General features: G+C 42.5%; 1 protein-coding gene across 2 annotated transcripts in view; it reads left to right on the top strand.

Annotated features, from left to right (window-relative positions):
* The window catches only part of LOC130042618 (probable gluconokinase), a 97,278-nt gene that overhangs the window by 68,564 nt on the left and 2,696 nt on the right, over nucleotides 1-26,018 (top strand). The window contains exon 5 of one of the 2 annotated variants that reach the window (XM_056134772.1): nucleotides 17,363-17,442. The exons of the other annotated variant lie outside the window; for it this stretch is intronic. Coding sequence (XP_055990747.1) covers nucleotides 17,363-17,417 — 55 coding nt within the window. The 3' untranslated portion in view covers nucleotides 17,418-17,442. Of the gene's footprint in view, nucleotides 1-17,362; nucleotides 17,443-26,018 lie in introns of those variants that run through there. 2 annotated transcript variants of the gene reach the window in all.

The following is a 26,018-nucleotide window of genomic DNA, read 5'->3' as shown; positions in this document are numbered from 1 at the left end:
AGCCTTAGTCACCTACAACTTTATGAACTTCCTGGCCAACATCCTGAAAAGCCAATACCCTGACCGGGAAGCCATCCTGGAAGGACAGAGAAGCACAGGCCCCCACTGCCCTGCAGCTCACCATAACCCAACGCGGTGTGTGAGCACATCCCAGAAGATGAGAGAGTGGGCAGTGCCTCTATCTCTGAGCGCTCCAGAGATCCCGCTGCTCTGGTGCAAGCTGGCCATGCTGCAGGACAGAGAGGTAGGACCCACGACTGCCACCATCAGCGCATCTGTGAGCTGTGCTCCATGTCTATCATGAAGGAACTTTTCAGCTTGTCCAATTCTTGGACACACTTGGTAATCATCAACAATGTTCAAAGCTCTTTATGAATAAGTTTACCCATTACTGAAAGAGCAGCTGAGTCCCATACATCAATAAATAAATGCAATTTATAAAAATCAGTCATCTTTTATAAATGAAAGAAAGGCACCAAAATCTTCATTAGCTATTTCTTAATTGCTTCTCAGCATGGTTAGATAATATCAATTTAGTTTCTGGTACATCATCAGTTTTGTATATGTCCTCTCTCTGAAGTGCATCGTTAAGAAGAAAATATTCAGCAGATAACTTGAAATGACTCAAAATTCTCATATTAATAACCTGTCAGAAAAAAAGAACCATTTTAGATAAAAGTCAGTCACATCCATGTCTCTTTCTTGTACAAATATCTGACATTCAAGCAATAATTATCATACCCAAGAAAATAGGAACAAAAAACAATCAACAAAATGAGATTTGACTATAACACACGTGCCAGAAAAGCAAATGCTTCAATTTGAAAACATAGGGGCACAGAGATAGCACAGAGGTTAAGAAGTTGGACTCCATGAGCACCACCCTAGTTCCATCCCCAGCACCACATATGCCCCCTAGAAATGCAAGAAACAGCACCCCTATACAAAGCCTGGAGTAGTCCCTATGTACCATGAGGGACTGGAGGACTGTCTTCACCCAAAGAACAAGTTTTCTAATAAATTACCCAAATTTTTAACTTCCAATACTAGGAAAAGAGCTAGGAGCAAGTTCCATGTGGTGGGGGGCACTCCCCATATGGGCAGGGTCCCAGTTCAAGCCCTAAAACCCAGCACAAGCCCAATAGCCCTAAGCTCTGCCAGGAATTGTCCTTGAGCATTGCTGGGGAGAAACTCACCAAAAGTAAGAAAGTAAGTCAGTAAGAACTACTAAATCTAAAGTGAGATGAAAGAAGAAAATAAATATGAGAACACATGAAAATAAAATTCAACTGACAGAAATTTATTTTCTGAAAGATTTTAATTAACTGGAGAAATCTCAAGCAAAGCTTCCCAAGAAAAAGTAAGTGAAACATTTACATATCCTATGCAGAGCATCAGACTCGACTACAAAGTGAAATCTTATCCAAATACTAGGTCAAATTAGCTGTAACAGTCCAGTTCTATGGAAGTCAGTGAATGTTGCAAGCATACACTGAGTAACAAAATATCCAGGAACAAAGGATTCTTCTGTCACTAGTCAATTAATTAAAAACTTATAATAGTTATACAAGTATGCCACATGAACACATTCCTTAAAATATCTCATCTATGCAATCTGATTTCAGATCTTGCCAGCCAAACTGAAAAAATGCAGTGCAAGGTTCACAGTATCTCAAAATATCAAGTCAAAAACATATATAATTACCAAACAAGGTAATTATTATATATAATCATAATATAATAAAATATATTTATATAAGCAATTGTATAACAATTATAGTTCATATGTGAGACTTGTTACTGTGTTTGGCATATCAAATACATCACGAGGAGCTTGCCAGGCTTTGCTGTGTGGGTGAGATACTCTCGATAGCTTGCCGGGCTCTCCCAGAGGGGCGGAGGAATCGAACTCGGGTCGGCCTGGTCAGCCGCTTGCAAGGCAAACGCCCTATCTGATGTGCTATCGCTCCAGCCCAAGTCTCACAATGGAGACGTTACTGGACCCCCTTGAGCAAATCGATGAACAATGGGAGGACAGTGCTACAGTGCTATAGTACACACAAATATTATATATAATTTACCAAGCAATTATCAAGCAAAGTGAAGAGGGATGTAAGGATGGACTAAAGTATCCCAAGGACCCTGGAGGAGAGTACTGGGCACCTGGTATCAGTGGATCTGTTCAAACTGTACAGCAAAACTATAAATAGTAGTAACACTAATGTAAGCATGACACCTAAACTACCCTTCATCCTAATTTTTTTGCATTATCTTTTTTGTGTGTGTGTTAATTTTATTTATTTATTTATTTATTTATTTATTTTATAGTGAGACATCATGAGGTACAGTTGCAGACTTACATATTTTTGTGCTTGCGTTTCAATTATACAGTGATCAAATACCCATCCCTCCACCAGTGCCCATTTCCCACCACCACGGATCCCAGTATCCCTCCCACCCCCATCCCCTCATCCCACCCTGCCTCTGTGGCAGGGCATTCCCTTTTGTTCTCTCTCTCTTATTGGGTGTTGTAATTTGCAAAAGAGGCAATGGGTGACAATCATGTTTAGTCTATAGTCTACTTTCAGCATGCTTCTCCCATCCTGGGAGGATCCTCCCAATACCTTTATTTGGCATTCCCTTCTCTATCTGAGCTCCCTTTTCCCCTAGCATGTGTGGTTGGCCTCCAAGCCATGGAGTAAACTTCCTGGTACTAATCTCGGCCATTCTTGGGTGTTAGTCTCCTATTTTGTTACTTTATGTTCCCCAGATATTTCATCCTAATTTTTAAAACAAAACCCAAGACAAGTTCATTTGCTAATGGTAACCAACAGAGCAGTTTACCTTAAACCCAGTTATCTATGGTCAGAGAGCTAAGATAAGGGTAAGGTTGTAAAGCTGAATCCAGTTTGATCCACAATTCCACATCCCCTCCCGATCCTTATCCCCTGCAGTAGTAATTCCTGAGCACAGAGCCAGGAGTAAGCCAAAAGCATCAGCAGGTGTGGCCCAAGACCCATGCCCACTCCCAGCACCATGAGATAATTAGGTTTAACTCAAATCTAAGGACAATCTAAGCTAAATACTTAGTCCCAACAACTGTCCATTATCAAATTCATTCAAATTTATATGTGTGTGTATGTGTGTGTGAGCATGTGTGTGTGTGTGTGTGTGTGTGTGTGTGTGTGTGTGTGTGTGTGATGTGTTACAGGAGGAGAGAACCAGAGACACACCACACTCCCAAGGCCTGCAGCTCTCTGTGTCTACAGACCAGGTACCCAGGGCCACTGCACCTGACTGGCAGGGTGACCTGGAATGAGTTTCCAGGAAACTTGAAGCAAGGGTTATGGCCAGGATCACCGGTCAACAGAGAAGCTATTCCTCAAATGTGCCATTCATGAAAAAAGGTTCATACCTTTATGTACATGGCTCTTCTATCAGAATCCAAAACAAGAATATTTACAGCTTTGCAGTAATTTCCATTACTAACAGCCTCATGACTACTCAGAGTGCAGTCCTAGGAGAATGAAAGGGTGATTGTATGCCTTGTCTCTCCCTGAACAGTGCTCAGCTTGCTTGTCTGAGACTTTATTACCTTCAATCTTAATTTCAGAAATGTTGTTTCTTATCCTCAGTAATGATCTGTAAACTTGATAATTCTGCTAAAATATGCAAGATTACGACTTATTTTTGTAATCTAAAATATTATTAAATTCATGGCTTTTAACACAAAGCAAGTACTTGTATGTTACAGTCTTCAACTGGAAGAACTGATATGCCAGGCGGAGATGACTCAAAGGTCTAGAACACAAGTCTTGCATGCAATTAGCCCAGGTTCAATCCATTCCCAGTTCCACAACCCCCAAGTGCCTGGGAACGTGCCTGAGTCATGAGCCAGATGCAGGCCTTAGGGAATGCCAGGGATGTGTCCCAAAGTCAAATTAAGTTGAATAATTAAAGAAATAAATTATATGATAAAAGTTTTATTTTCTTTAGGAGTATTGACCATCTTTTACTATTAGTTTCAAGTTTAACCTGGTAATATGATGCATTTCTAAATATTAATCTAGGTTACAAAATTCTGAATTCAATTGTATACAAGACCAGAGACAAAATGTATTAATTTACTGGTAAATATCCTAATGCTGTGATTTAAGGAAACATACAAAATTTTTAATGATGTCTTTGTCTTAGTATCCACAAAATACAGTGAAGCTGTTCTTTCCTCCAACTGTATAAAAAAAAATATTAAACCTAATTCTTGTGCTCGTGAATGCTTTGGCATGCAAATGAATTCCAAGGAATAAAAATTCACCTAATTTTAGTAATGGGTCAACAAGTATGTGTTTTTCTGCTCCCTATAAATTACTGTACATTGTGGTATAAATCTATAATTTATATTATTTTATTTTGAAGGATATTACATTTATAATTAGAATTTATATTTACACTTCATTTTAAAGATATTTATTCATACCTTAATCAGTTGAATGACATTTTTTTAGAGGTACTTTTCAGCTAGGGTATAATTTGTACAGTCTATCTGAAAAGGAAAAAATCAATTAGACTATTTATGAAGAAATGTGTATACAGAGCTTTATTCTACTTGCTATACATGTATAGTTTCTCAAGCTATTCATATAGACACAATGACCTACACAAATATTTCACAAAAAGAAAGTATAGAACTGTTTTTCCATTGAAGTTTTCAATAAATGATACATACTGTTGCTCTTATAAAAATTTAGCTGTTATCGAGTGTGGATAATATTCAATCAACATCTAGAGATTCAGAAAGATACGCTGAATACTTGCTGCCTATGAAAACAAAATGTTCACACATTTATTACATGCATCAAATACCCAAATGCATTCTGTATTATCTTTAGGTCTAGAAAAAATTATAACCTTAAATTTATTTTATGCATAGACAATATAAAACTAAAATATCAGAACAAGCAGTTGGCTCGGTGCTCAAGCCCATGTCTTACATGGCTGGGGTCCATATAATGATTCAACACCACAAATAAGTAATAAATAAATTTAAAAATTTAAAAATATTTAAAATTACTATATCAATAACAGTAAAAATAGTCTTTGATAAAATGCTTTCTTAAGTGGGAGGAAGGAGGGAGGGTGGAAGGGAAGGGACAAAGGAAGGACAGAAGGAGGGAAGGAATGGAAGGAGGAAGGGGGAGGGAGAGAGGGAGGAAGGAAGGAAGGAAGGAAAGAGGGAAGGAGGGAGGGAGGGAGGGAGGGGGAGGGAGAGAGGGAGGAAGGAAGGAGGGAAGGAACAAAGGAAAGATAAGAGGGAGGGGAGGGAGGGAGCAAGGGGGGAGGGAGAGAGGAAGGAAGGAAGGAAAAAAGGAAGGAAGGAAGGAAGGAAGGAAGGAAGGAAGGAAGGAAGGGAGGGAGGGAGGGAGGGAGGAGGGAGGGTGGGAGGGAGAGAGGGGGAGGGAGAGAGGGAGGAAGGAAGGAGGGAAGGAAGGAACAAAGGAAGGATAAGAGGGAGGGGAGGGAGGGAGCCAGGTGGGAGGGAGAGAGGGAGGAAGGAAGGAATAAAGGAAGGAAGGAAGGAAGGAAGGAAGGAAGGAAGGGAGAGAGGGAGGGAGGGAGGGAGGAAGGAGGGAGGGAAGGAAGGAACAAAGGAAGGATCGAAGGAGGGGAGGGAGGGAGGGAGGAAGGAAGGAACAAAGGAAGGATAGAAGGAGGGGAGGGAGGGAGGGAGGGAGGAAGGAAGGAAGGAAGGAAGGAAGGAAGGAAGGAAAGAAGGGAGGGAGGGAGGAAGGGAGGAAGGGAGGAAGGGAAGGAGGGAGGGAAGAAGGGAAGGAGGGAGGGAAGGAAGGAACAAAGGAAGGATAGGAGGGGAGGGAGGGAAGGAGGGAGGAAGGAAGGAAGGAAGGAAGGAAGGAAGTGAGGGAGGGAGGGAGAAAGGGAGGAAGGGAGGGAAGGAGGGAGGGAGGAGGGAGGGAAGGAGGGGAGGGTGGGAGGAAGGGAGGGAAGGATGCAGGGAAGGAGGGAAGGAGGGAGGGAAGGAAGGAACAAAGGAAGGATAGGAGGAGGGGACGTAGGGAGGGAGGGAGGGAGGGAGGGAGGGAGGAAGGGAGGGAAGGAGGGAGGGAAGGAGGGAAGGAGGGGAGGGAGGGAGGGAGGGAGGGAGGGAGGGAAGAAGGAAGGAATCAAAGGATAGGAGGAGGGGACGGAGGGAGGGAGGGAGGGAGGGAGGGAAGAAGGAAGGAATCAAAGGATAGGAGGAGGGGACGGAGGGAGGGCGGAATGGAGGGAGGAAGGGAGGTAAGGAGGGAAGGAGGGAGGGAGGGAGGGAGGGAGGGAGGGAGGGAGGGAGAAGGAAGGAAGGAGGAAAAGAAAGAAAGAAAACACCCCCCCTCAGTTCCTGTGGGCAGACACTGGGACACTCCCTCTCTGCCTGTGGGATTGTGGGAGCCTCACTGGAGGCAGGTCAAGGTGAGCCTAATGAGTCTGTGCAAAACTGGAATTTGTACCTGGACCGAACGTCCTTATGTCTGATGTCTTCTCCATAGATTGGCTGTCCAAGCGATGGTCCTCTGCATTGCCCTAGGATGGGAGGGAGGAAAAAGAATAAAAGAAAAAGGAGAAAGGGAGAGGGGAGTACGGTAGGAGGAAATGAAGAAGGGAAGAAAGAGGAACACAGAGAAATAAAAAGGATTGAGTACAGCACTGGATTATGGATTATGGATTATGGATTCTGAAGTCTCAGCTTCTTCCATGTGTTCTTCTGTGTCATTTTACATGACTTACGTATATGTAACTGTACTAGGCACATTCTATTCTACCAGAACTTCTTCAAGCTCTTGGTGACTACCAATGTGTGGCAGTGATGTGGAAGAAGTGACTGAAGTGACTGAAGTGTCTGGTGATGAAGACAACAGGTTGAATTGCTCATCTTCGTCCATTGGAACACTTTTACTTTTTGGATTCCCCCTTAACGTTTTGCTAATGTTCTTGGCCTGCTTAGAAATGTCACTTTTGATGTCAGAGACATCCCATATTTCTAGGAACAAAGAGCAACATGTTCCTCGTTCTTCTTCTCCCATATAAGGGGTATAAGAGAAGGTGTAGTGGTGCACTATGGCGGCAATGAACATTTCTATGCAGATGATGAAGTCCTGCAGCCCCGTGGCCACTGTCTCTTCTGTCTGCCACTCCCAGGTGGAGTTCTTGGAAATTACACCAAACTGCACCAGCAAAGCAATCAACACTGCTTGCCAGAATGTGACAAAAACGACAAGCTTCACACAAAGGAACTTTCCCATTGCCTGGATGGGCCTCAGCTCCTCTTTCAGGGCTTTACAAAATAGCAGGAGGCTATACACGGCAAAGGACTGGGACACGTTGTTGATGATGACCAAGTACACCCAGGCTCTGTGCAAGTTGAAGATTCCTTCACTGTACACCTCGAATATCTCACAGATCACGGCGGCGTAGGTGGTGATCAGTCTGATCACGATGTACTGCAGCACTCCCAGCTTGCACTGGTACAGCAACACCTCTCCCACGGGGCAGGGCGGGCAGCAGCAGAAAGGTATGGGGGGCTGCGTCTTCTCTTTGCCTTCTATCATAGCTTCCAGGTCGGGGTACTGGCTCTTCAAGTAGTTGAATAGGAAGTTCATAAAGTTGTAGAGGACATACGCTTCGTAACACTCCCGCATGGTGTCCACGTAGATGGCGATGGACGGGTACTTCAGAGCCACCCAGCTGTCTATGCTGTACACGGGCACCATGCAGAGGATCTTAATGATGGGCTTCTGGAGTTCGGGCCTCGTGTAGTGCACCAAGTGCTGCAGAATCTCCCAGAAGGTCACGGGGATGGTGAACAGCACAAAGATCCCGGGGATAAACCACACCTTGGTGTGGATACTGACTTCCAGCTTCTGCAGGTGCCACACACCCAGGGGGATGGTCACGACCACGGCCAGCAGATAGAGGATCAGCACTAAGGGCCGGATCCAACGCCTCCAGTTCTTAAGTTTAGGCACGCAAGCGTCGAACATTTCTCAAAGGTTGAAGGCAAAGAGCGCAGAAAGTCTCTGAGGCCCCTGCGCTGAGGTCCAAGGTTATATAGGTGGATGCACTTTCCATGTAACAAAGCAGCAGTGTGACATCAGGGGTACCGCTGGGCGCCGCCCCCGCTGTACCACTGATGGCCGCCGGGGGCGCTGCGGGCAGCATCCTCGCTGCTTGCCTGCATCTGGCCCCTTACAAAGTCCTGGGACCCCTGGCGCGACCCCTTGTCCCTGAACCCCTGCACTCTGTCTGGCCTCTAAAGGAGAGCAGTGGCCTACATTGAGATGGTCCCGGCCCCTTCTCTCGGGGCCAAGCTTCCACCCTGGCTCTCCTGGTCCAATCTTGCTGATGATGTACAGGGGTGAGGCCCAAGAGGGTCCCTCACTCCCTGGGAACTCCCCGAACTGTTTGTAGGCTCTGGAGCTGCTTCTGCAGGGCTCTAAGGAAATCTGCCTGGAGCCACAACCCCGAGTCCAGTTCATCAGAGCAGAGCGCCCTGGTTGCCTCATTCCCGGGCAGATCTGCTTTCCCGGCCTCAGGTTTTTGTGGAATCATCTACTACATACAGTGTTCCTGTCTCATTAAGCACATTAAGCAATTAAATAAGTGGAGGGAGTTAATCCTTCCCCTAAAGCTGATCATCCTGGCATTCTTAATGATTGTGGTATGTCCTGAATGTGTGATCGCTGCAGAAGCCTAGTTTGGAACATAAAACCCAGCAACAATCCAATATAAATACTGACTTCAAGGGCTGGATTGATAGAACAGCAAAAGTATTCTTGCCTTGTAGATAGCTGACCTGGCTTAGATCCCCGATACACAGTATGGCTGCTCTGACCTCCACCAGGAATGATGCCTGATCATATGGATTGCAGTACACCCAGAGCACTTTCAGATTGGAAAAAAAAAAAAAAACACTGATTTTGTTCTCCAAAGCTCATAATGAATGCTGATAAAATGTAACAAGATTGAAAAGATTTCAAAAATTTATCCTCTGAAAAACCTGGCTTAAAGTAGAAATTAGGAAAAGACAGATGTTGGAAAAGCATCAATATACTTGTAAGTTAAACAGTAAACTTCCAAAGAAGCATAGGCATGTGGAATACAAAATTCAAATCAGCATTTTTAGTTGCATAAACATGTGAAACAAATTAGTGTGATTAATGCAGTCTCTCCAGGAAAAAAAAAACTTATTAATGCACTTCTAGTGAGGTGTAGAGATATACCACAGGGGTTAAGAGACTGGCCTTGCACATGTCCAATCCTAGTTTGACCCCCAGCACCACATATGCCCCCCAGAAATGCCAGCAGCAACACACACAGACTAAGGCAGGAGTAGTCAATAAGTACCACCAGGGACTTGTGGACTCTCTGAGCCCAAAGGGCAAGTCTTCAAATACATCCCCAAAGTTTCTACCCTTAAAAGCTAGAGAAAGGGCTGGGCGTGAGCTACACAAGATGGAAGGCATGACTTGTATGGGCACGGCCTGGGCTTAATCCTTAACAACCACATGGTGCCCAGCACCATCCAGAGGCCCTGAGTACTACAGGAGTGACTCTGGAGAATTTCTGAGGAGAACCCAGCAAAAGTAAGAAAGTAGGCCATGAAGAACTACCATATCAAAAGTAGATGAAGGAAATAAGAAATAAAGACATGATTCAGCTGACACAGAAGGCAGTTCTTTGAAATATTAACACAATTGAGAAATCTCAAGACAAACTCACCGAGAACAACAGAAACTTATCTCCTACCCTGTCAGATGAGAACTAGAAACTCATCTCATACACTGTCAGACTACAGTTACAACTGAAAATCTTACCTAAGGGCTCTGGTTTAACTGTAACTCTCCAATTCCATTACAGTTAAAGAATGTTACAAACCTAAACCCAGTAACAAAATCTCCTTCAGCCCCTACCTACTCTATGTAATAGACATAAAGGCTATACAAGTAAGCATCATATGAATAAATTACTTTCAAAAAATAGCTTCCATATTCAACCTGATTTCAAACTCTTTGTGAAAACAAGAAACAGGCACAAGTTTACAGCATTTCAAGATACAAAAAGTTATTAAAATATGTATGCTTCTATGCATAATACTGCAATTACCTAGCAAGGGTTGTGGTGGCATAGTGAAGGGATGGACTAAAAGTATAACATGGTTCTGGAGGTGGGGACATGTCAATTGTTGGCCAGGGAACTGTTCTAACTGTATGTCAAAACCATAGCTGGTATTAAAACTATTATAAGCATATCACCTAAAATGTCATATTTTTTTTAAATTTCACTAGTGTTCCCCACTTTTAATTTTCTCAAAACTATGCTCCAGCAATAACCAATTTACTTACCTCTTAATAAATACTTAGTTTTCATTTTTACGGAAACAGACACAGGGAAAGTTCATTTGCTATTACAATTACAAAGGAGCAGTTTATCTTAAACCCAATTTTGTAAGTTCAGAGAGATATAACAAGAGTAAAGCTGTGTAGCTGAACACAGTTTGATCTCCAGCTCCATATATGGTCCCCCTGAGCACTGCCTGGAGTGATCCCTGAGCACAGAGCCAGCAATTCGCCCTAAGCACCACCAGGTGTGACCCAACCCCCGCTCCCCACTCCTACCACCAACACCTCATTATGTAAAAAGCCAAATCCATACACATGACTAGTCTCAGTGCTCATAAACAAAGAGAGAGGGGAAAATATTAGTCCCAAGGGCTCCTGGGTGGAGAAGTCAATAAAGCACAAGCAAGTCAAATGGGAACAAAAAGCCTGGAGACAGAGCTGGACCTTGAGAAAGCAGGAAGGACAGCAGCCCGGAGCAGGTGACACAGTAACCCCAGGTCATGGCATGGCCAGAGACTTGCAGACACCTCCCTCCTCTGGGCACATCATTAAGCACTGACCCCTTTAACTCTTCCACAAGAAGAAAACATCCAACCCCATCAAAAATGGGGCGACGAAATGAACAGAAACTTTCTCAAAGAAGAAATTCGAACGGCTAAAAGGCACATGAGAAAATGCTCTACACCATTAATCATCAGGGAGATGCAGAGCAAAATAACAATGAGATATCATTTCACACCAAAGAGACTGGCCCACATCCAAAAGAACAAAAGCAAGCGGTGTTGGCGCAGATGTGGAGAGAAAGGGACCCTCCTTCACTTCTGGTGGGAATGCCAATTGGTTCAACTCTTTTCGAAAACAGTACGGACAATTCTCCAAAAATTAGAAATTGAGATCCCATTTGACCAAGCAATACCACTCCTGGGAATATATCCCAGAGAGGCAAAAACGTATAGTCAAAGTGACATCTGCACTTGTTTGTTCATTGCAGCGCTGATTACAATAGCTAGAACCTGGAAAAAACCTGAGTGCCCGAAAGATGACTGGTTAAATAAACTTTGGTACATCTACACAATGGAGTACTGTGTAGCTATTAGAAAAGATGAAGTCAAGAAATTTACATACAATTGGTACTACATGGAAAGTATCATGTTAAGCGAAATGAGTCAGAAAGAGAGGGACAGACATAGAAAGACTGCATTCATCTGGGGAACATAGAGTAACAAAATAAGAGACTAACACCCAGGAATAGCTGAGATAAGTATCAGGAGGTTTACTCCATGGCTTGGAGGCCAGTCACACGTGTTGGGGGAAAAGGCAGCTCAGATAGAGAAGGGAGCACCAAATCAAGGGTGTTGGGAGGATCCTCCCAGGATGGAAGATGCATGCTGAGAGTGGACTATAGACTGAACATGATTGCCACTCAATGCCTCTTTTGCAAACCACAGCACCCAAAAGGAGAGAGAGAACAAAAGGGAATACCCTGCCACAGAGGCAGGGTGGGATGGAGGGTAAGGGGAGTGGGAGGGATACTGGAATCAGTTGTGGTGGAGAATGGGCACTGGTGGAAGGATGGGTATTCGATCATTGTATAACTGAAACCCAAGCACAAAAATGTGTAAGTCTACAACTGTACCTCATGGTGTTTCACTAATAAAAATTAAAAAGACCAAAAAAAAGCCTGTGTTTTTCAGGAAATTCTGACACATGGTCAATCCTAAACATATGCCACCAAGTGAATAAACCAGCAAGAAACAGAAATGCTATGTTGATTCAGCCTAGACAGGTACTCTAATGAGTTGGAATCTTGAAGACAGAATGAAGAGTTGCAGGTTCCTGGTGAGAAGAGGGAGGAGCGTGTGCTTATTTACAGAGCAGTCTCCACCTGCAGAGGGAAGGGGAGAGGAAGATGGAAGGCAGCAGGTTGCACAGTATCATCACTGTAGTTAACATCGCTGCACACTAAGAACAAAGATGCCAACTTTCTCTTTCATATATGTCACAATACAAACCTTTTTAAAACTTGGGAAGTAGATCAGTCATCAAGTGGAAAGGAATGAAATTCTGCAGGGATCTCTTCTGGAGACAAAATAAGAGGCAGAGTGGAGGACTAATTGGCTTATTCTGTGTAGGAAAACATGTAAACCAGAGAAGCCAGGAATAAATAAAAATTATTAAAGACAAAATTAAAATGCCTACACACATATTTATGGCACATGTAATAGATACAACGATAACAAGTATCTCCAAATGGTTAGAAGAACAAGAAAGAAATTAGAAAAGACTTGAAAGGTAAGAAGACTTTCCTGATGAAGTCTGTTATTACAAACTACCACCAGGAATGGTCCAGAAACAGCGTAAAAAAAGTATCTGTCTACTCAGAAGTCTGTATTCCAGGGGCTGCTTCTGTACCACTATCCCACCCCCACCCGCTGCATTCAAAAAAAGCCACATTTGACAAAACGGCTGCATTTTCTCAAATGAAAGCTGCTGTTTGTCTGATGATGGAGTCTGGGTGTGCACATGACCGATTTCGCCAGCAGGGTGAGCTCAGTCCTTGGTGATAAACATTTCTGTATGATATAAGCTAAAAGAAGTCTTTTCTGTATTCGCAAACAGACATGGGTGAATACATTTTTCTAAGTAAACTGTTAAATTGGAGGCTAAAATACATATGAAGCTCTGAATACAAATTTAAATGTAGCAACACTAATAGGATAATTTAAAAAGTAATTTCTATTGTGATTTTTTTGGTCCCATATCTTGTTGAATCCCTTACTTTACTAGATTATTTTGTACATTATTCTAGCTTCTGAGTACAGAATTATTCTTACAGTATAGCATTTTTACGATACTATCTCACTGCTTTTTCATAGTTGCTTTTTATCAGATTAAAGATTATTTCTTCTTAAACTGTGAAATTTGTATACTGAATGAGGATTATTATGTCGAATTATCTTTCTGTATACAATCATGTGAACATAAAACTCTTTTATCATAATGAATTATGTGGACAGAAACTCCACATTGCTAGAAGATTCATTCTGTCTTGATTGATAGAGAGATGGTTTGAAATGTAGGTTCAAAGGAACAAGATGTAATTAGTTACATAACTACTTAAGGGAAAATTTTATTAACATTAAAAACATAATCCATGTATTAAGCTCCTACAGTGTTTGTTTTGTAATCTCAATGCTTCCAGAGAAAAATAATATTTGACTGTCATAGTTAGATTTTTTTTTAAATTTTATTGAATCATTGTGAGATAGTTACAAGCTTTTATGTTTGGGTTACAATCACACAATGATCAAACCCCCATCCCTCCACCAGTGCACATTCCCCACCACCAATATCCTCAGTATATCCCTCCTTTCCTACCCTCCCTATGCCTCCGTGGCAGACAATATTAACCATACTCTCTCTCTACTTTGAGGCACTATGGCTTGCAATGCAGCTGTTAGGAACGATGAAGTCATGAAATTTGTAATAAGTGGATAGACAAGGAGAGTATCATGCTAAGTGAAATGAGTCAGAAAGAGAGGGACAGACATAGAAGAACTGCACTCATTTGTGGAGTATAAAGCCACATAACATGAAGCTGACACCTAAGAATAGTAGATACACGGGACGGGAAACTTGCTCCATAGCTGGAAGCCAGCCTCATGAGCAAAGGGGAGAAGACAGCTGGAATAGAGAAGGGATCACTAAGAAAATGATGGCTTGACTTTTGGAAAACAGTATGGACGATTCTCCAAAAATTAGAAATTGAGCTCCCATTTGACCCAGCAATACCAATCCTGGGAATATATCCCAGAAAGGCAAAAAAGTATCGTCAAAGTGACATCTGCACTTGTTTGCTCATTGCAGCACTCTTTACAATAGCCAGAATCTGCAAAAAACCTGAGTGCCCGAGAACAGATGACTGGTTAAAGAAGCTTTGGTACATCTACACAATGGAGTACTATGTAGCTGTTAGGAAAGATGAAGTCATAAAATTTACATACAAGTGGTACTACATGGAAAGTACCATGTTAAGTGAAATGAATCAGAAAGAGAGGGACAGACATAGAAAGATTGCATTCATCTGGGGAACAAAAAGTAACAAAATAGGAGACTGACACCCAAGAGTGACCAAGATTAGTACCAGGAGTTTTGCTCCATGGCTTGGAGGCCAGCCACACATGCTAGGGGCAAAGGGAGCTCAGAGAGTGAAAGGAGCACCAAATAAATGGTGTTGGGAGTACCCTCCCAGGATGGGAGAAGCATGCTGAAAGTAGACTGTAGACCAAACATGATTGCCTCTCAATGCCTCTTTTCCAAACCACAGCACCGAAAAGGAGAGAGAGAACAAAGGGGAATGCCCTGCCATAGAGGCAGGGTGGGATGGGAGGGATGGGTGGTGGGAGGGATACTGGGATCTGTGGTGGTAGAAAATGGGCACTGGTGGAGGGATGGGTACTTGATCATTGTATAATTGAAACCCAAGCACAAAAATTTGTAAGTCTACAACTATACCTCATGGTGTTTCACTAATAAAATTTTTTAATTAATAAATAAAAGAAAAAAGAAAAAAAATGATGGCTTAAGGAACCGGTAGGAATAGGAGATGTGTGCTGAAAGTAGATAATGGACCAAACATGATATTTGGGTATCTTGCACTTCTCTTATTGTTTCCATAACTTTTTCAGCTTAATTTTTAATTTCATTATCAATACTTTTTATTTCTCTATATTTTGCAAGTTATTTTTATTCTTCTATAGAATGATATTTTAGGACCATTGTAAGCATTCTATCACTATCACTATCACCCCATTGTTCATCGATTTGCTCGAGCGGGCACCAGAAACATCTCCATTCATCTCTGTCACGTGCTAGTGTAGCCCGATGACATATTGGGGGCTCTTTCAAGGTCAGGGGAATGAGGACCATCATTGTTACTGTTTTTGGCATATCTAGTATGCCACAGGTAGCTTTCCAGGTTCCGCCCTTGGGGCGGGATACTCTCGGTAGCTTGCCAGGCTCTCCTAGAGGATGGAGGCTTTTAGGGCAGACTCTAACCACCTTTACAGGTGTTCCCAGTCAGGCATACATGCAAGAAAGAGACTCTCAGTAGCCTGTTGGGTTCTCTGAGAGTGAGAACTAGACAATAAGAGGTTGCACAGTTGCAAATGCAGCCGTGCACTTCCGGGAGCTTGGTTTTATAGTCTCTGGATCTTGGCTGTTGATGGATTTGCACGACAGTTGGTGGGTATAACTGTCTAGCTACTAGAAGATGGGGGATCTAGATGGAGGAGGCCCAGTCCCGAACCAGCAGGCTTGGAGATCTCAGCCCCGGGTCCCGCACACCTGGGTTCCTCTGCCGGTTCCTTCATGCTTGAGGCCAGTCCTAGTGTGTAGATAGTGGTCTCAGCATGGCTGTGGCTGGGTCCCGGAGGTCTTCAGCTGCCGGGGCTCTGCTCAGGGCAGAGAGGGAAACTCAACCTTCCTCCCCCCTCCAAGGGGCCCCGGTGAGGACTGCCAGGCACGGAAGCAGGAGGTTCTGTGTTGTTCTCTTCTGGGAGCTTGGTTTTATAGTCTCTGGATCTTGGCTGTTGATGGGGTTACACGGCAGTTGGTGGGTGTAACTGTCTAGCCACTTGAAGATGGGAGATCTGGGTGGAGGAGGCCCAGTCCCAAACCGAGCAGCCTTGCAAATCTCAGCCCCAGGTTCTGCACACCTGGGTTTCTCTGCCGATTCCTTCATGAATGACACCTGTCCTAGTATGTGGAGAGTGGTCTCAGCATGTCTGTGGCTGGGTCCCGGAGGTCTTCAACTGCCGGGGCTCGGCTCAGAGCATAGAGGGAAACTCAACCCTCCCACATCCAAGGGGCCCCAATGAGGACAACCAGGTATGGGGGCAGGAGACTCTGCCTTGTAAGCATTAAAGGAATGAAAATTACATCCACTGTAAATATTCTCAGGTCAAAAAATGGTTGATAATAATAAAACATTCAAAGTCTACAAAAAGTTTAAGTGAACATCATCTTCACCAAATACCATAAGGTAAAAAAAGGTAAAGGCCCTCCCGTTGTTCGTCGATTTGCTCGAGCGGGCCCAGTAACGTCTCCATTGGAGACTTTGTTGTTACTGTGTTTGGCATATCGAATACGTCACGTGTAGCTTGCCAGGCTCTGCCGTGCGGGTGAGATACTCTTGGTAGCTTGCCGGGCTCTCCGAGAGGGGCGGAGGAATCGAACTTGGGTCGGCCATGTTGGCTGCGTGCAAGGCAAACGCCTTACCGCTGTGCTATCACTCCATACCATATTAAAATACAAAAGTATCTCAGAAAATTTATCCAGAATCTGAAGATACAATCAAAAATAAAAATGCTATCAGAAACAAAAGAGAAAATATTTATTGATGAAATTTCAAACCATGATGACCTAGTTTTTCAAAAAAGAATATTTAATCAGTAAACTTCAATTTAATCTTAGAAACCAAATTCACAATAGTTGTGAATATAAAAGTTTTAGTATTTTCAATATGATAATAAAATAAATAAACCTGCAATTTAACCACAAAGTTTCAAACTCATTACATTTACAATATGCTAAAATTCTTCACAGAAAAGTTAAAAAATTAAATAATAACATATTTTCAAAATCTCTAAGAACTAGAAAGAGCCCAATGTTTTCTGAAAGCTTCAGGAATGCAGGTTTCATGTTGGTCCCTAGCCTCCACCTGGACTGTCCAAATCTACTCCTTTATGTGACATAAATATAAGGTAAAAGTTATCTTAAACCCTTAAAGCAGTCTTGTTGAAAAGAAGTAGCCAGCTATTTTGCTGTACATTTCAATCTAACATTTAATATCGCCATCAAATATTAAATTGCACTGTAGCACTGTCCTCCCATTGTTCATCGATTTGCTCAAGTGGGCACCAATAACTTCTCCATTGTGAGACTTGTTGTTACTGTTTTTGGCATTTCAGATATGCCATGGGGATATTGCCAGGCTCTGCCATGAGGGCGGGATACTCTGAGTAGCTTGCCGGGCTTTCCGAGATGGACGGAGGAATCGAACCCAGGTCAGTTGCGTGCAAGGCAAACGCCCTATCAACTGTGCTATCACTGTATCACTGTCATCCCATTGATCATCGAATTACTCAAGCAAGTGCCAGTAACATCTCTGTTCCTCCGAGCCCTGAGATTTTAGCAGCCTCTTCTTACTTGTCTTTTCTCAATGATTAGAGGGTCAGGGAAATGAGACCTGTTGTCGTTACTGTTTTTGACATATCAAATACGTCACAGGGAGCTTGCAGGGCTCTGCTTCTGTGGGCTGGATACTCTTGGTTGCTTGCCGGGCTCTCTGAGAGGCATATATTTATGTTTTTCTCTATGATTTGTTGCCTACCCATCAGACATGGTGTAGTAATAGTGGAAAATGGGTAGGAAGTGTCTTATAATGTGTCGCACAGCCGCACAGTCCAGTTCCACATTATCTGGGTTTATTAGCTTGAGGAATGCAGAATGGACCAGAAGTTGCAGTTTGGTACCTCATCAACTCTGCAGTGACTTTGGCTGCTGCAATTAGCCCTGCTGCTACCACATAGAAATGGTGGCCAGTGCCCTTGAAGATTGGAACTGAATAAAAAAGATCTCATTAGTGGCCTCACTTCTTTGGTATGCTAAATTCAATTGGTGATGACTGGATTAGCAGGACACTTATTTCCTTTGCTTGGGTTTTTGATTCAACCTATATTTTTCATTGCTTATTAAGTTTGTTAACCAACTAATTTCATCGGTAACATTGGTGTGTATATGAATTCATTATAATTCTATCATGTTAATGGAAAATGGTAACAATGATTTGATATGCACAAGAAATAAAAGAGGAAATATGGTATGTAAGGATTAAATTGCAGCTTCAATTTTGAAATTAGTTGAAGGTCAACCACATTCTTTTTGTGTGTGTGTATGAAGCACCAACTATTGCATTCACATTAAAAAGAATTTTGAAGTTGAAAATAATTTTAGTGATATAAATGACTTATAAGAGAAATTTCAATTCTCAAAATCCATTTATAAAAGTATGTCAAGGGCAAAATAAAGCAATCCCTTCCCCCAACCACTCAGATGCAAAGGATCTTTCTACAACTTAATCCTACAAAATAAGGAAACAATTTGAACACCTTTACTAGAATCTCCAAGGTAATTTTATAAAGGGCGGTGGCATATCCCTCTTTAATCATAAACTTAACTAAATAGGTCTTGTAATTTATCAGATTCTTTAAAGGAGTGTCGTATTTGTGTACTCGTTTGTCAAACACCATGTGTGATGCAAGTTTAAAATGGTAGAAGCCAAAAAGGTAGAACATCAAGCACTTACCTAGGACACTACCAACCTAGGTTCTATCTCTCTGGGATCCCAAAGAAGCAGACTTTTGAGTTCAAAGTCAGGAGTAAGTCTAAGTACCTCTTGGTTTATATATGAATATATACTAAAGAAAGCTTCTTCTTAAAAGGTGTAAACAGCTCTTCATTTTCATCCCCCAAGCTAAATTGGTCTTCTCCCCCACCCAGCTGAGCTGGTCTTCTCCCCCACCCAGGTCAGTTTATCTGCTGCTTCTCAAACCTGGGACTTGGATTTCTCCCTGCAAGCCCCCCAGGCGTCCTCTCAGACCTTGGGAGACAAAGCAACCCTGAGCCTCTGACTCTTCCTTTTCGTCCCCTAAGCTAAGCTGGTCTCCCCCACCCAGGTCAGTTTATCTGCCGCTTGATCATTGTATAATTGAAACCCAAGCACAAAAATTTGTAAGTCTACAACTGTACCTCATGGTGTCTCACTAATAAAAATTAATTTTAAAAAAAGGTATAAACAAAATCAAAAGTAAAAGGTTAAAAATACTTCAGATAAGCAGAGCAGAATATGCACAAACTTAATTCACGTTTTTACTTTTGACTTTTATAGATGCGAGATGAAAAACAGAGGCCTGAAGAATCACTGTCCTCCCATTGTTCATCAATATGCTAGAGCAGGCCCAGTAAAGTCTCCATTGTGAAACTTGTTGTTACTGTGTTTGGCATATTGAATATGTCATGGGTAGCTTTCCAGGTTTTGCTATGCAGGCGAGATACCCTCGGTAGCTTGCCGGGCTCTCCGAGAGGGGCAGAGGAATCGAACCGGACTCGGCCGTGCTGGCCACATGCAAGACAGATGCCCTACCACTGCATTGGTGGTATAGTGGCGAGCCCAAAGAATCATTAATTAATAAAGCTAGTAAGAGCGATAGCACAGCGGGTAGGGCGTTCGCCTTACACGTGGCCAACATGGCCGACCCCAGTTTGATTCCTCCGCCCCTCTCGGAGAGCCCGGCAAGCTACCGAGAGTATTCAATATGCCAGACACAGTAACAACAAAGTCTCCAATGGGGACGTTACTGGGCCCGCTCGAGCAAATCGACGATCAACGGGAGGGCCTTTACCTTTACCTTTACCTTAGTAACTTCTTCTACAAATCAGCAAACCTCAGGGAACATGGACATTGAAGTTTGAAGTATAATAAAAGATTCAAATTGAGACTATAGGAGTTCTACTTACCTCTACTGTGAAAAAAATGCTGGAGACAGAGTCATTCGAAACCTTAACAAAACAAAAAATATCTATATGATCTACAAAGTTTTAAAGTTTATTCAAGCAATGAGAAATCTGGGGTAACCAGCAGCTCCCCATCTCTCCCAAAAGCTACTTTCAGAAGGAAAGAGCATAAAACTACTCGCCTGTGTAATGAGGGATCAGAGAGATATAAGGTAGGTAGAATAGGACACTAAAATTGCAAGGATTATATTAGTAATGCAAGATAGAAATAGTGTTAGAGATACAAATGCAAGTTCAGTTCACCCTCAACTACAAACACTTCGTGGTGTCCTTTGCTGGGAACTCTTAAGAAATCTGGGCAGCCCCAATGAAATCTTTCTTTTTCGAAACTCTGGTAAGGGCAGCCACCTTCACTACAGAGTCCTACCAGGAATATTCTCTCTTCATGACATCGAACTGGAGAAAGGCCCTAACCAGCGCCACAGGGATGTAGACTAAGACAATACCAAAGGGTAAAAACAAGAGAACACTGCTAAACTGACTTGAGGGAAGAAACTCTAGGACTCACCGCTTACCCACTTACCGGGGCAGGGAAAGGTAGAATCTAAGGGCATGCAGAGGAAAGAAGGGTCACAAGAACAACAAGTCCTGATACTCTGAGAAAACAGGTGTGGGGAGCTTGGATCCTACTTGGACATCTCACCTGTGCACAGACCGCTGCATTCTCACAGCTAACAAGCAGCAGCAGAAACAAGCACACACCGGGAGCCCAGAGTGTAGGAAGAAAAATTTTTCAGGTACAGCAGTGAGTAGGAAAACAGTGAGAAGTAGAGCTCCGAGCAGAATTTCAGCAACAAAGCTCCATCTTAATATTCAGGTTGCACTGAAGGAATGTGCAGCAGCACTGTGCTAATGAAAACAGTATCTCAGAACCCGTTCAACGCTCCTAATCTGACTCAAATTTCCACACGAGTTTCTTGTCAAAAATAGTTTTAAAAAACATGTCATGGCCCAAATGAGCAACTATGTGAGAGCAGACACCTGCGGTTTTACAAGTGTTCTAGAAGTGAGACTTGAATTGTAAACCAGGATCTGCACCAACACAGGGACCCTTCCCTCCAGGTATACCTGTGGCAGGGGGCATGACCTCTTGGGTTGCTGCAGATCATGCATCTGACAATTAATTTCCCTTTCATGCTGCACTGGACCCATATCTCAGCTTCCTTTACAGAACTCTTATGACTAAAGCCTGGCTACCCCAGCTGCATAAAGCCAGTAGTCTGCCATTCTATTCCAATCAAAATTCAACAAAATAACTGTAAACACAAGAATCTGTACAAACCTAATTTAAAAGAAAATATTGCCTGGATCAGTGTTAGAGGTCCCACATAATTCGCACAGGAGCACCAAAGTACTATACTTGAAAGAGGAAGATACTATACTTGAAGGGGGAAGAAGAGAACACTATTGACCAAGCTGAAGCCTCAACAGGGAATACCCACATTAAGAATCTCTCTGATAAAGAATTCTGAGGTGAAGCTAAGAGGATGTTATTGAGCTCAAAGAAATAGTGGAATGGACATCCAATAAAATAGAGAGGTAAAGGCCCTCCTGTTGATCATCGATTTGCTCGAGCGGGCCCAGTAACGTCTCCATTGGAGACTTTGTTGTTACTGTGTCTGGCATATCGAATACTCTCGGTAGCTTGCCGGGCTCTCTGAGAGGGGCAGAGGAATCGAACTCGGGTCGGCCATGTTGGCTGCCTGCAAGGCAGATGCCCTACCCGCTGTGCTATCGCCCAGCCCAATAAAATAGAGAGGATATGAAAGAAATGGTGGAAGGGGCAGTCAATATAATACAGAAAGAAATGAGAGCATAAATTTAAAAAAAGCTACAAAAAGATTAGTCACTAATAAAAATTTTGGTAGATGAAATAAAAAACTCAGGGGATGCCCTCAACAGTAGAATGGCAACTGTTGAAGACAGAATCAGTGAGCTTGAAGATGTGCTCCAGAAAACATAAAGGCAATAACAGAATATGGTAAAAAGACTTCAAAATAGCTCAATGGTGAGTAAGAGATATATGGAATGAGTTCAAGAGGCATAACATAAAAATCATCTGAGTACCAGAATAGGGAGGCAAGCCCAATTACTACCAATATTGGTAGTAACTGTTAATGACATCACTACTGAGAAATTCCCAGAGCTGGAGAATGCAGGCTTCCAGATCCAAGAAGCCCGAAGGGTACCAGCTAAAAAAGACCCTAATAAAACGAATCAAAGAAACATAATGAGAACGACAAATAGCAAAGATAGAGACACAATACTGAAAGCAGCAAGATCAAAGAAGAAATCACATACAAAGGAGAACTTTTTAGATTTTCAGCAGACTTATCAGACAAAACCCTCCGGGTCCAAAGATATTGGGATATAGTTAAAAAAAAACTCAATGAAATGATTTCCTCAGAATACTGTATCCAGCTAGACTCTCATTCAGATTTGAATGATATACTACTTCATGAATTAATAACAGCTCAGGAATTTTGTAGATTTAAACCTTAAATGAAAAACTGAAGGGGCTAGTGTAACACAAAATAAAACCCCAAAATACAACAATCTTCTACAGAATGTTGACACAAAACCCAATGAAAATATTCTCTCTCATCGTCAATGGTTTAAGTGCACCAATAAAGAGTCACAGAGCTGAAAAATGGATTAAAAATCTAAATCTATCATTCTGCTGTCTATAAGCAAAACACAAACAGTCGTAGTAAAAATAGACTCAAGGTCAAGGAAGGAAAACGAAATTTCAAGCAACCAATTTCTTCAAAAAAGCCAGGGTAGCCATACTAGCATCTGACAACATAAATTTTAGGATGAAAAAGATAAGAAGTGACAATAAAGGCCATTTCACAATCACTATCACCCCATTGTTCATCAATTTGCTCGAGCGGTCCCAGTATCGTCTCCATTCATCCCTGTCACATGCTAGTGTAGCCCAATGACATATTGGGGGCTCTTTAAGGGTCAGAGGAATGAGGACCATCATTGTTATTGTTTTTTGGCATATTGAGTATGCCACAGGTGGCTTTCCAGGCTCTGCCATACGGGATACTCTCAGTAGCTTGCCAGGCTCTCCGAGAGCAATGGATGCTTTGGGGGCAGCCTCTAATCACCTTTACAGGTGTTCCGAGTCAGTAATATATGCGAGAATGATACTCTCAGTAGCCTGCTGGGTTCTCTGAGAGCAAGAACTTGAGAGTAAGAGGTCGCAAGGCCACAAATGTGGCCGCACGCTTCCGGGAGCTTGGTTTTATTTTATTTATTTATTTATTTATTTAATTTCACAATAATCAAGAAATATGTACATCAGGAAGAAATTACACTCCTAAATTTACACGTGCCCAAGAGGGGTCAGCAAAATGCTTAAAACAACTGCTAATAGACTTCAAGGAGGACACTGTTAGCAACAAAATCGTAGTCAGAAACTTCAGCACTGCCTTATCACCTCTTGATAGATCAATGAGACTAAAACTAAAAAAGGAACTACTGGTGCTGAAGGAAGAAATGGAAGAGAAAGGGCTAGTAGATATTCACAGGGCTTTTCATCCCCTCAAAAGCAGAATACACATTCTTCTCCAATGCACAGGGAACATTTTCCAAGATTCCTTAGTGCAGAGACAGGAATAACCCCTGTGCATTGCCATGTGTGACCCCCAAAAAATGGAATCTAATTTAGCTAGAATGCTACTAGGATGAACTTCAGAATAAGAAGAATCACCAAGGAGAGAGAAAACCATTAATAATCACAAATCATTAATAATCAAAATGCAACATATGTATGCATATGTTTATATATATAACCACAAATATAGTATCTCAATATGAGTAAACTTTGATGGAAGAGAAACATACTTTAATATCCAGAGCTGACACTTGAACTACCTTAGTAGTCTCCAGAACGAGTGAACAAAACCAGTGGCCCAAATCATTGTTTCTCACCCTTTCACTGACTACAACTCCCTTCGGACCTTGTTTCTTCTTGTGGCACCCCGTTCTATCAGTTGGTATTCTAACCTTGTCACAAGACTAGAGGCAAAAATCACCCATTTATATGATTTTAACCTGTGTTCCCCTTGTAACATCCTGGAGGGGCCCCTAGGAGTTATTTGATCCCTTGTTGAGTAATGCTGGTCTACAAAGTTCTATCATCTACTCAATCTACTTAACAATCGTGGAATATACATATACATATACATATACATATATGCACATACATATACATGTTTATAAGTATTATACTGCAATCACCAGGCAAGGGATGTAGGGGGGGAACGAAGCGACAGACTAGAAGTATCATATGAGGTGGGGACTGGGCAGTGGCTTCCAGGGAACTGTTCTAACTATCCATTAAAACCATAAATGGTATTTACACTATTATAAGCATATCATCTGAATTATCATAATAATTTTTAATTGGCTAACGTTCCCCACATTTAATTTTCTCAAAACTATGTTCCAGCAGAGCCGCCGCGGGCCCTCGAGGCCGCCATACTGGGGCACGCCCGCGCATGCGCCCTGAGCCTCGTCTCCGCCGGGCTGGGCGGGTCACCCCGACTCTGCTGCAGGCTCCTGGGCTGGCCCCCGTCTAGGTTGTTCTGCTGGGGTCCGTCACCTCCTCCTAAGGATGCATCCCGACTTATCTCCACACTTGCACAACTGAAGAGTGCAACATCTTGATAAACTTGCTTGAGGAATGTCACAAAAATCACGGCTCTCTGAAATGTTTTGGTCATTGCAATGATCTTGATTGAGAGATGAGAAAAATGCTTGAAGAAAGAGTAGATGGAAAAGAGGATCAAGAGCAGAGAGCATGGTAATGCGATGCGAAAGAGACTGTTTAATTCCCCAGAGGATTCTGAAAAATAAATTCTATTTTCACTGGTTGCCTTGGCTGAGAGAAGACCTAAAGACTCTTGGTTGACAGCTGAAAGAATCCTCTCATTTGGCCTCTAGAACCCTTTGCCGATCCGTAGACACAAGGCATGGAAAGATCCAGAAAAGCCTGGATTCTGACAATGTTTGCAGAGCCTTCAGTTCTCACCAGCAAACTTGACTTCCCACTTTCCCCCTTTCTCTCCACCAGGGAACACTGGAGTAACTTCTCTCCCTCAATAAAAGAACTGATTTTAATCATAAAACACACACACACACACACACACACACACACACACAGCAGCATCCCTTTTACTTACCTCTTATGAAATAATTTGCATTTTTAAATAAATGGACCCAAGAAAAGTTCATTTGTTAACGGTCATACGATGACTAAAGAGCAGTTTATCTTAAACCCAAATTTGTACGATCAGAGAGATAGAACCAGGATAAGGCTGTGTAGCTGACCCCAGTTTGTTCTCCAGCATCGCATATGGTCCCCCAGAGTACTTCCTGGAGTGATCCTTGAGCACAGAGCCAGCAATAAGCCCTAAGCACCACCAGGTGTAGTCCAACCCCCCTTTCCACTCCTGCCACCACCACCTAATTATGTATAAAACCAAATCCATACACATTACTAGCCTCAGTGCTCATAAACAAAGAGAGAGGGGAAAATATTAGCCCCAAGGGCTCATAGGTGGAGAGGTCAATAAAGCACAAGTAAGTCAAAAGGGAACAAACAGAAAGCCTGGAGTCAGAGCTGGACCCTCACAAAGCCGACGGGAAAGACAGCAGCCTGGGAGCAGGTGACACAGTACTTCCAGGTCACGGCATGACCAAGAATTGCAGGCACCTCCATCCTGACATATGCCCACGACTTGATGTCCAGACACACCATTAAGCACTGATCCTGTTGACTCCCACGTAAGGAAGGTTTATTCAGTAGAAAACATACCAGACCAGCTACATACTCTGACACCATATCTGTCAGTGTTTCTGCATCTCCTCTAAATACGGACCCTTCTGGTCTGACTTCCTTCCAGGACCCATATCTCCCAAATACAAATTAATGATAATAATAATAATAGTGGTAATTTAAAATGAAATTCTAAAAAC

The sequence above is a fragment of the Sorex fumeus genome, unplaced genomic scaffold (genome assembly GCF_029834395.1).
Source record: "Sorex fumeus unplaced genomic scaffold, SorFum_2.1 ptg000106l, whole genome shotgun sequence".
Taxonomy (NCBI): domain Eukaryota; kingdom Metazoa; phylum Chordata; class Mammalia; order Eulipotyphla; family Soricidae; genus Sorex; species Sorex fumeus.
This window is presented reverse-complemented; position numbering and strand designations above follow the sequence as displayed.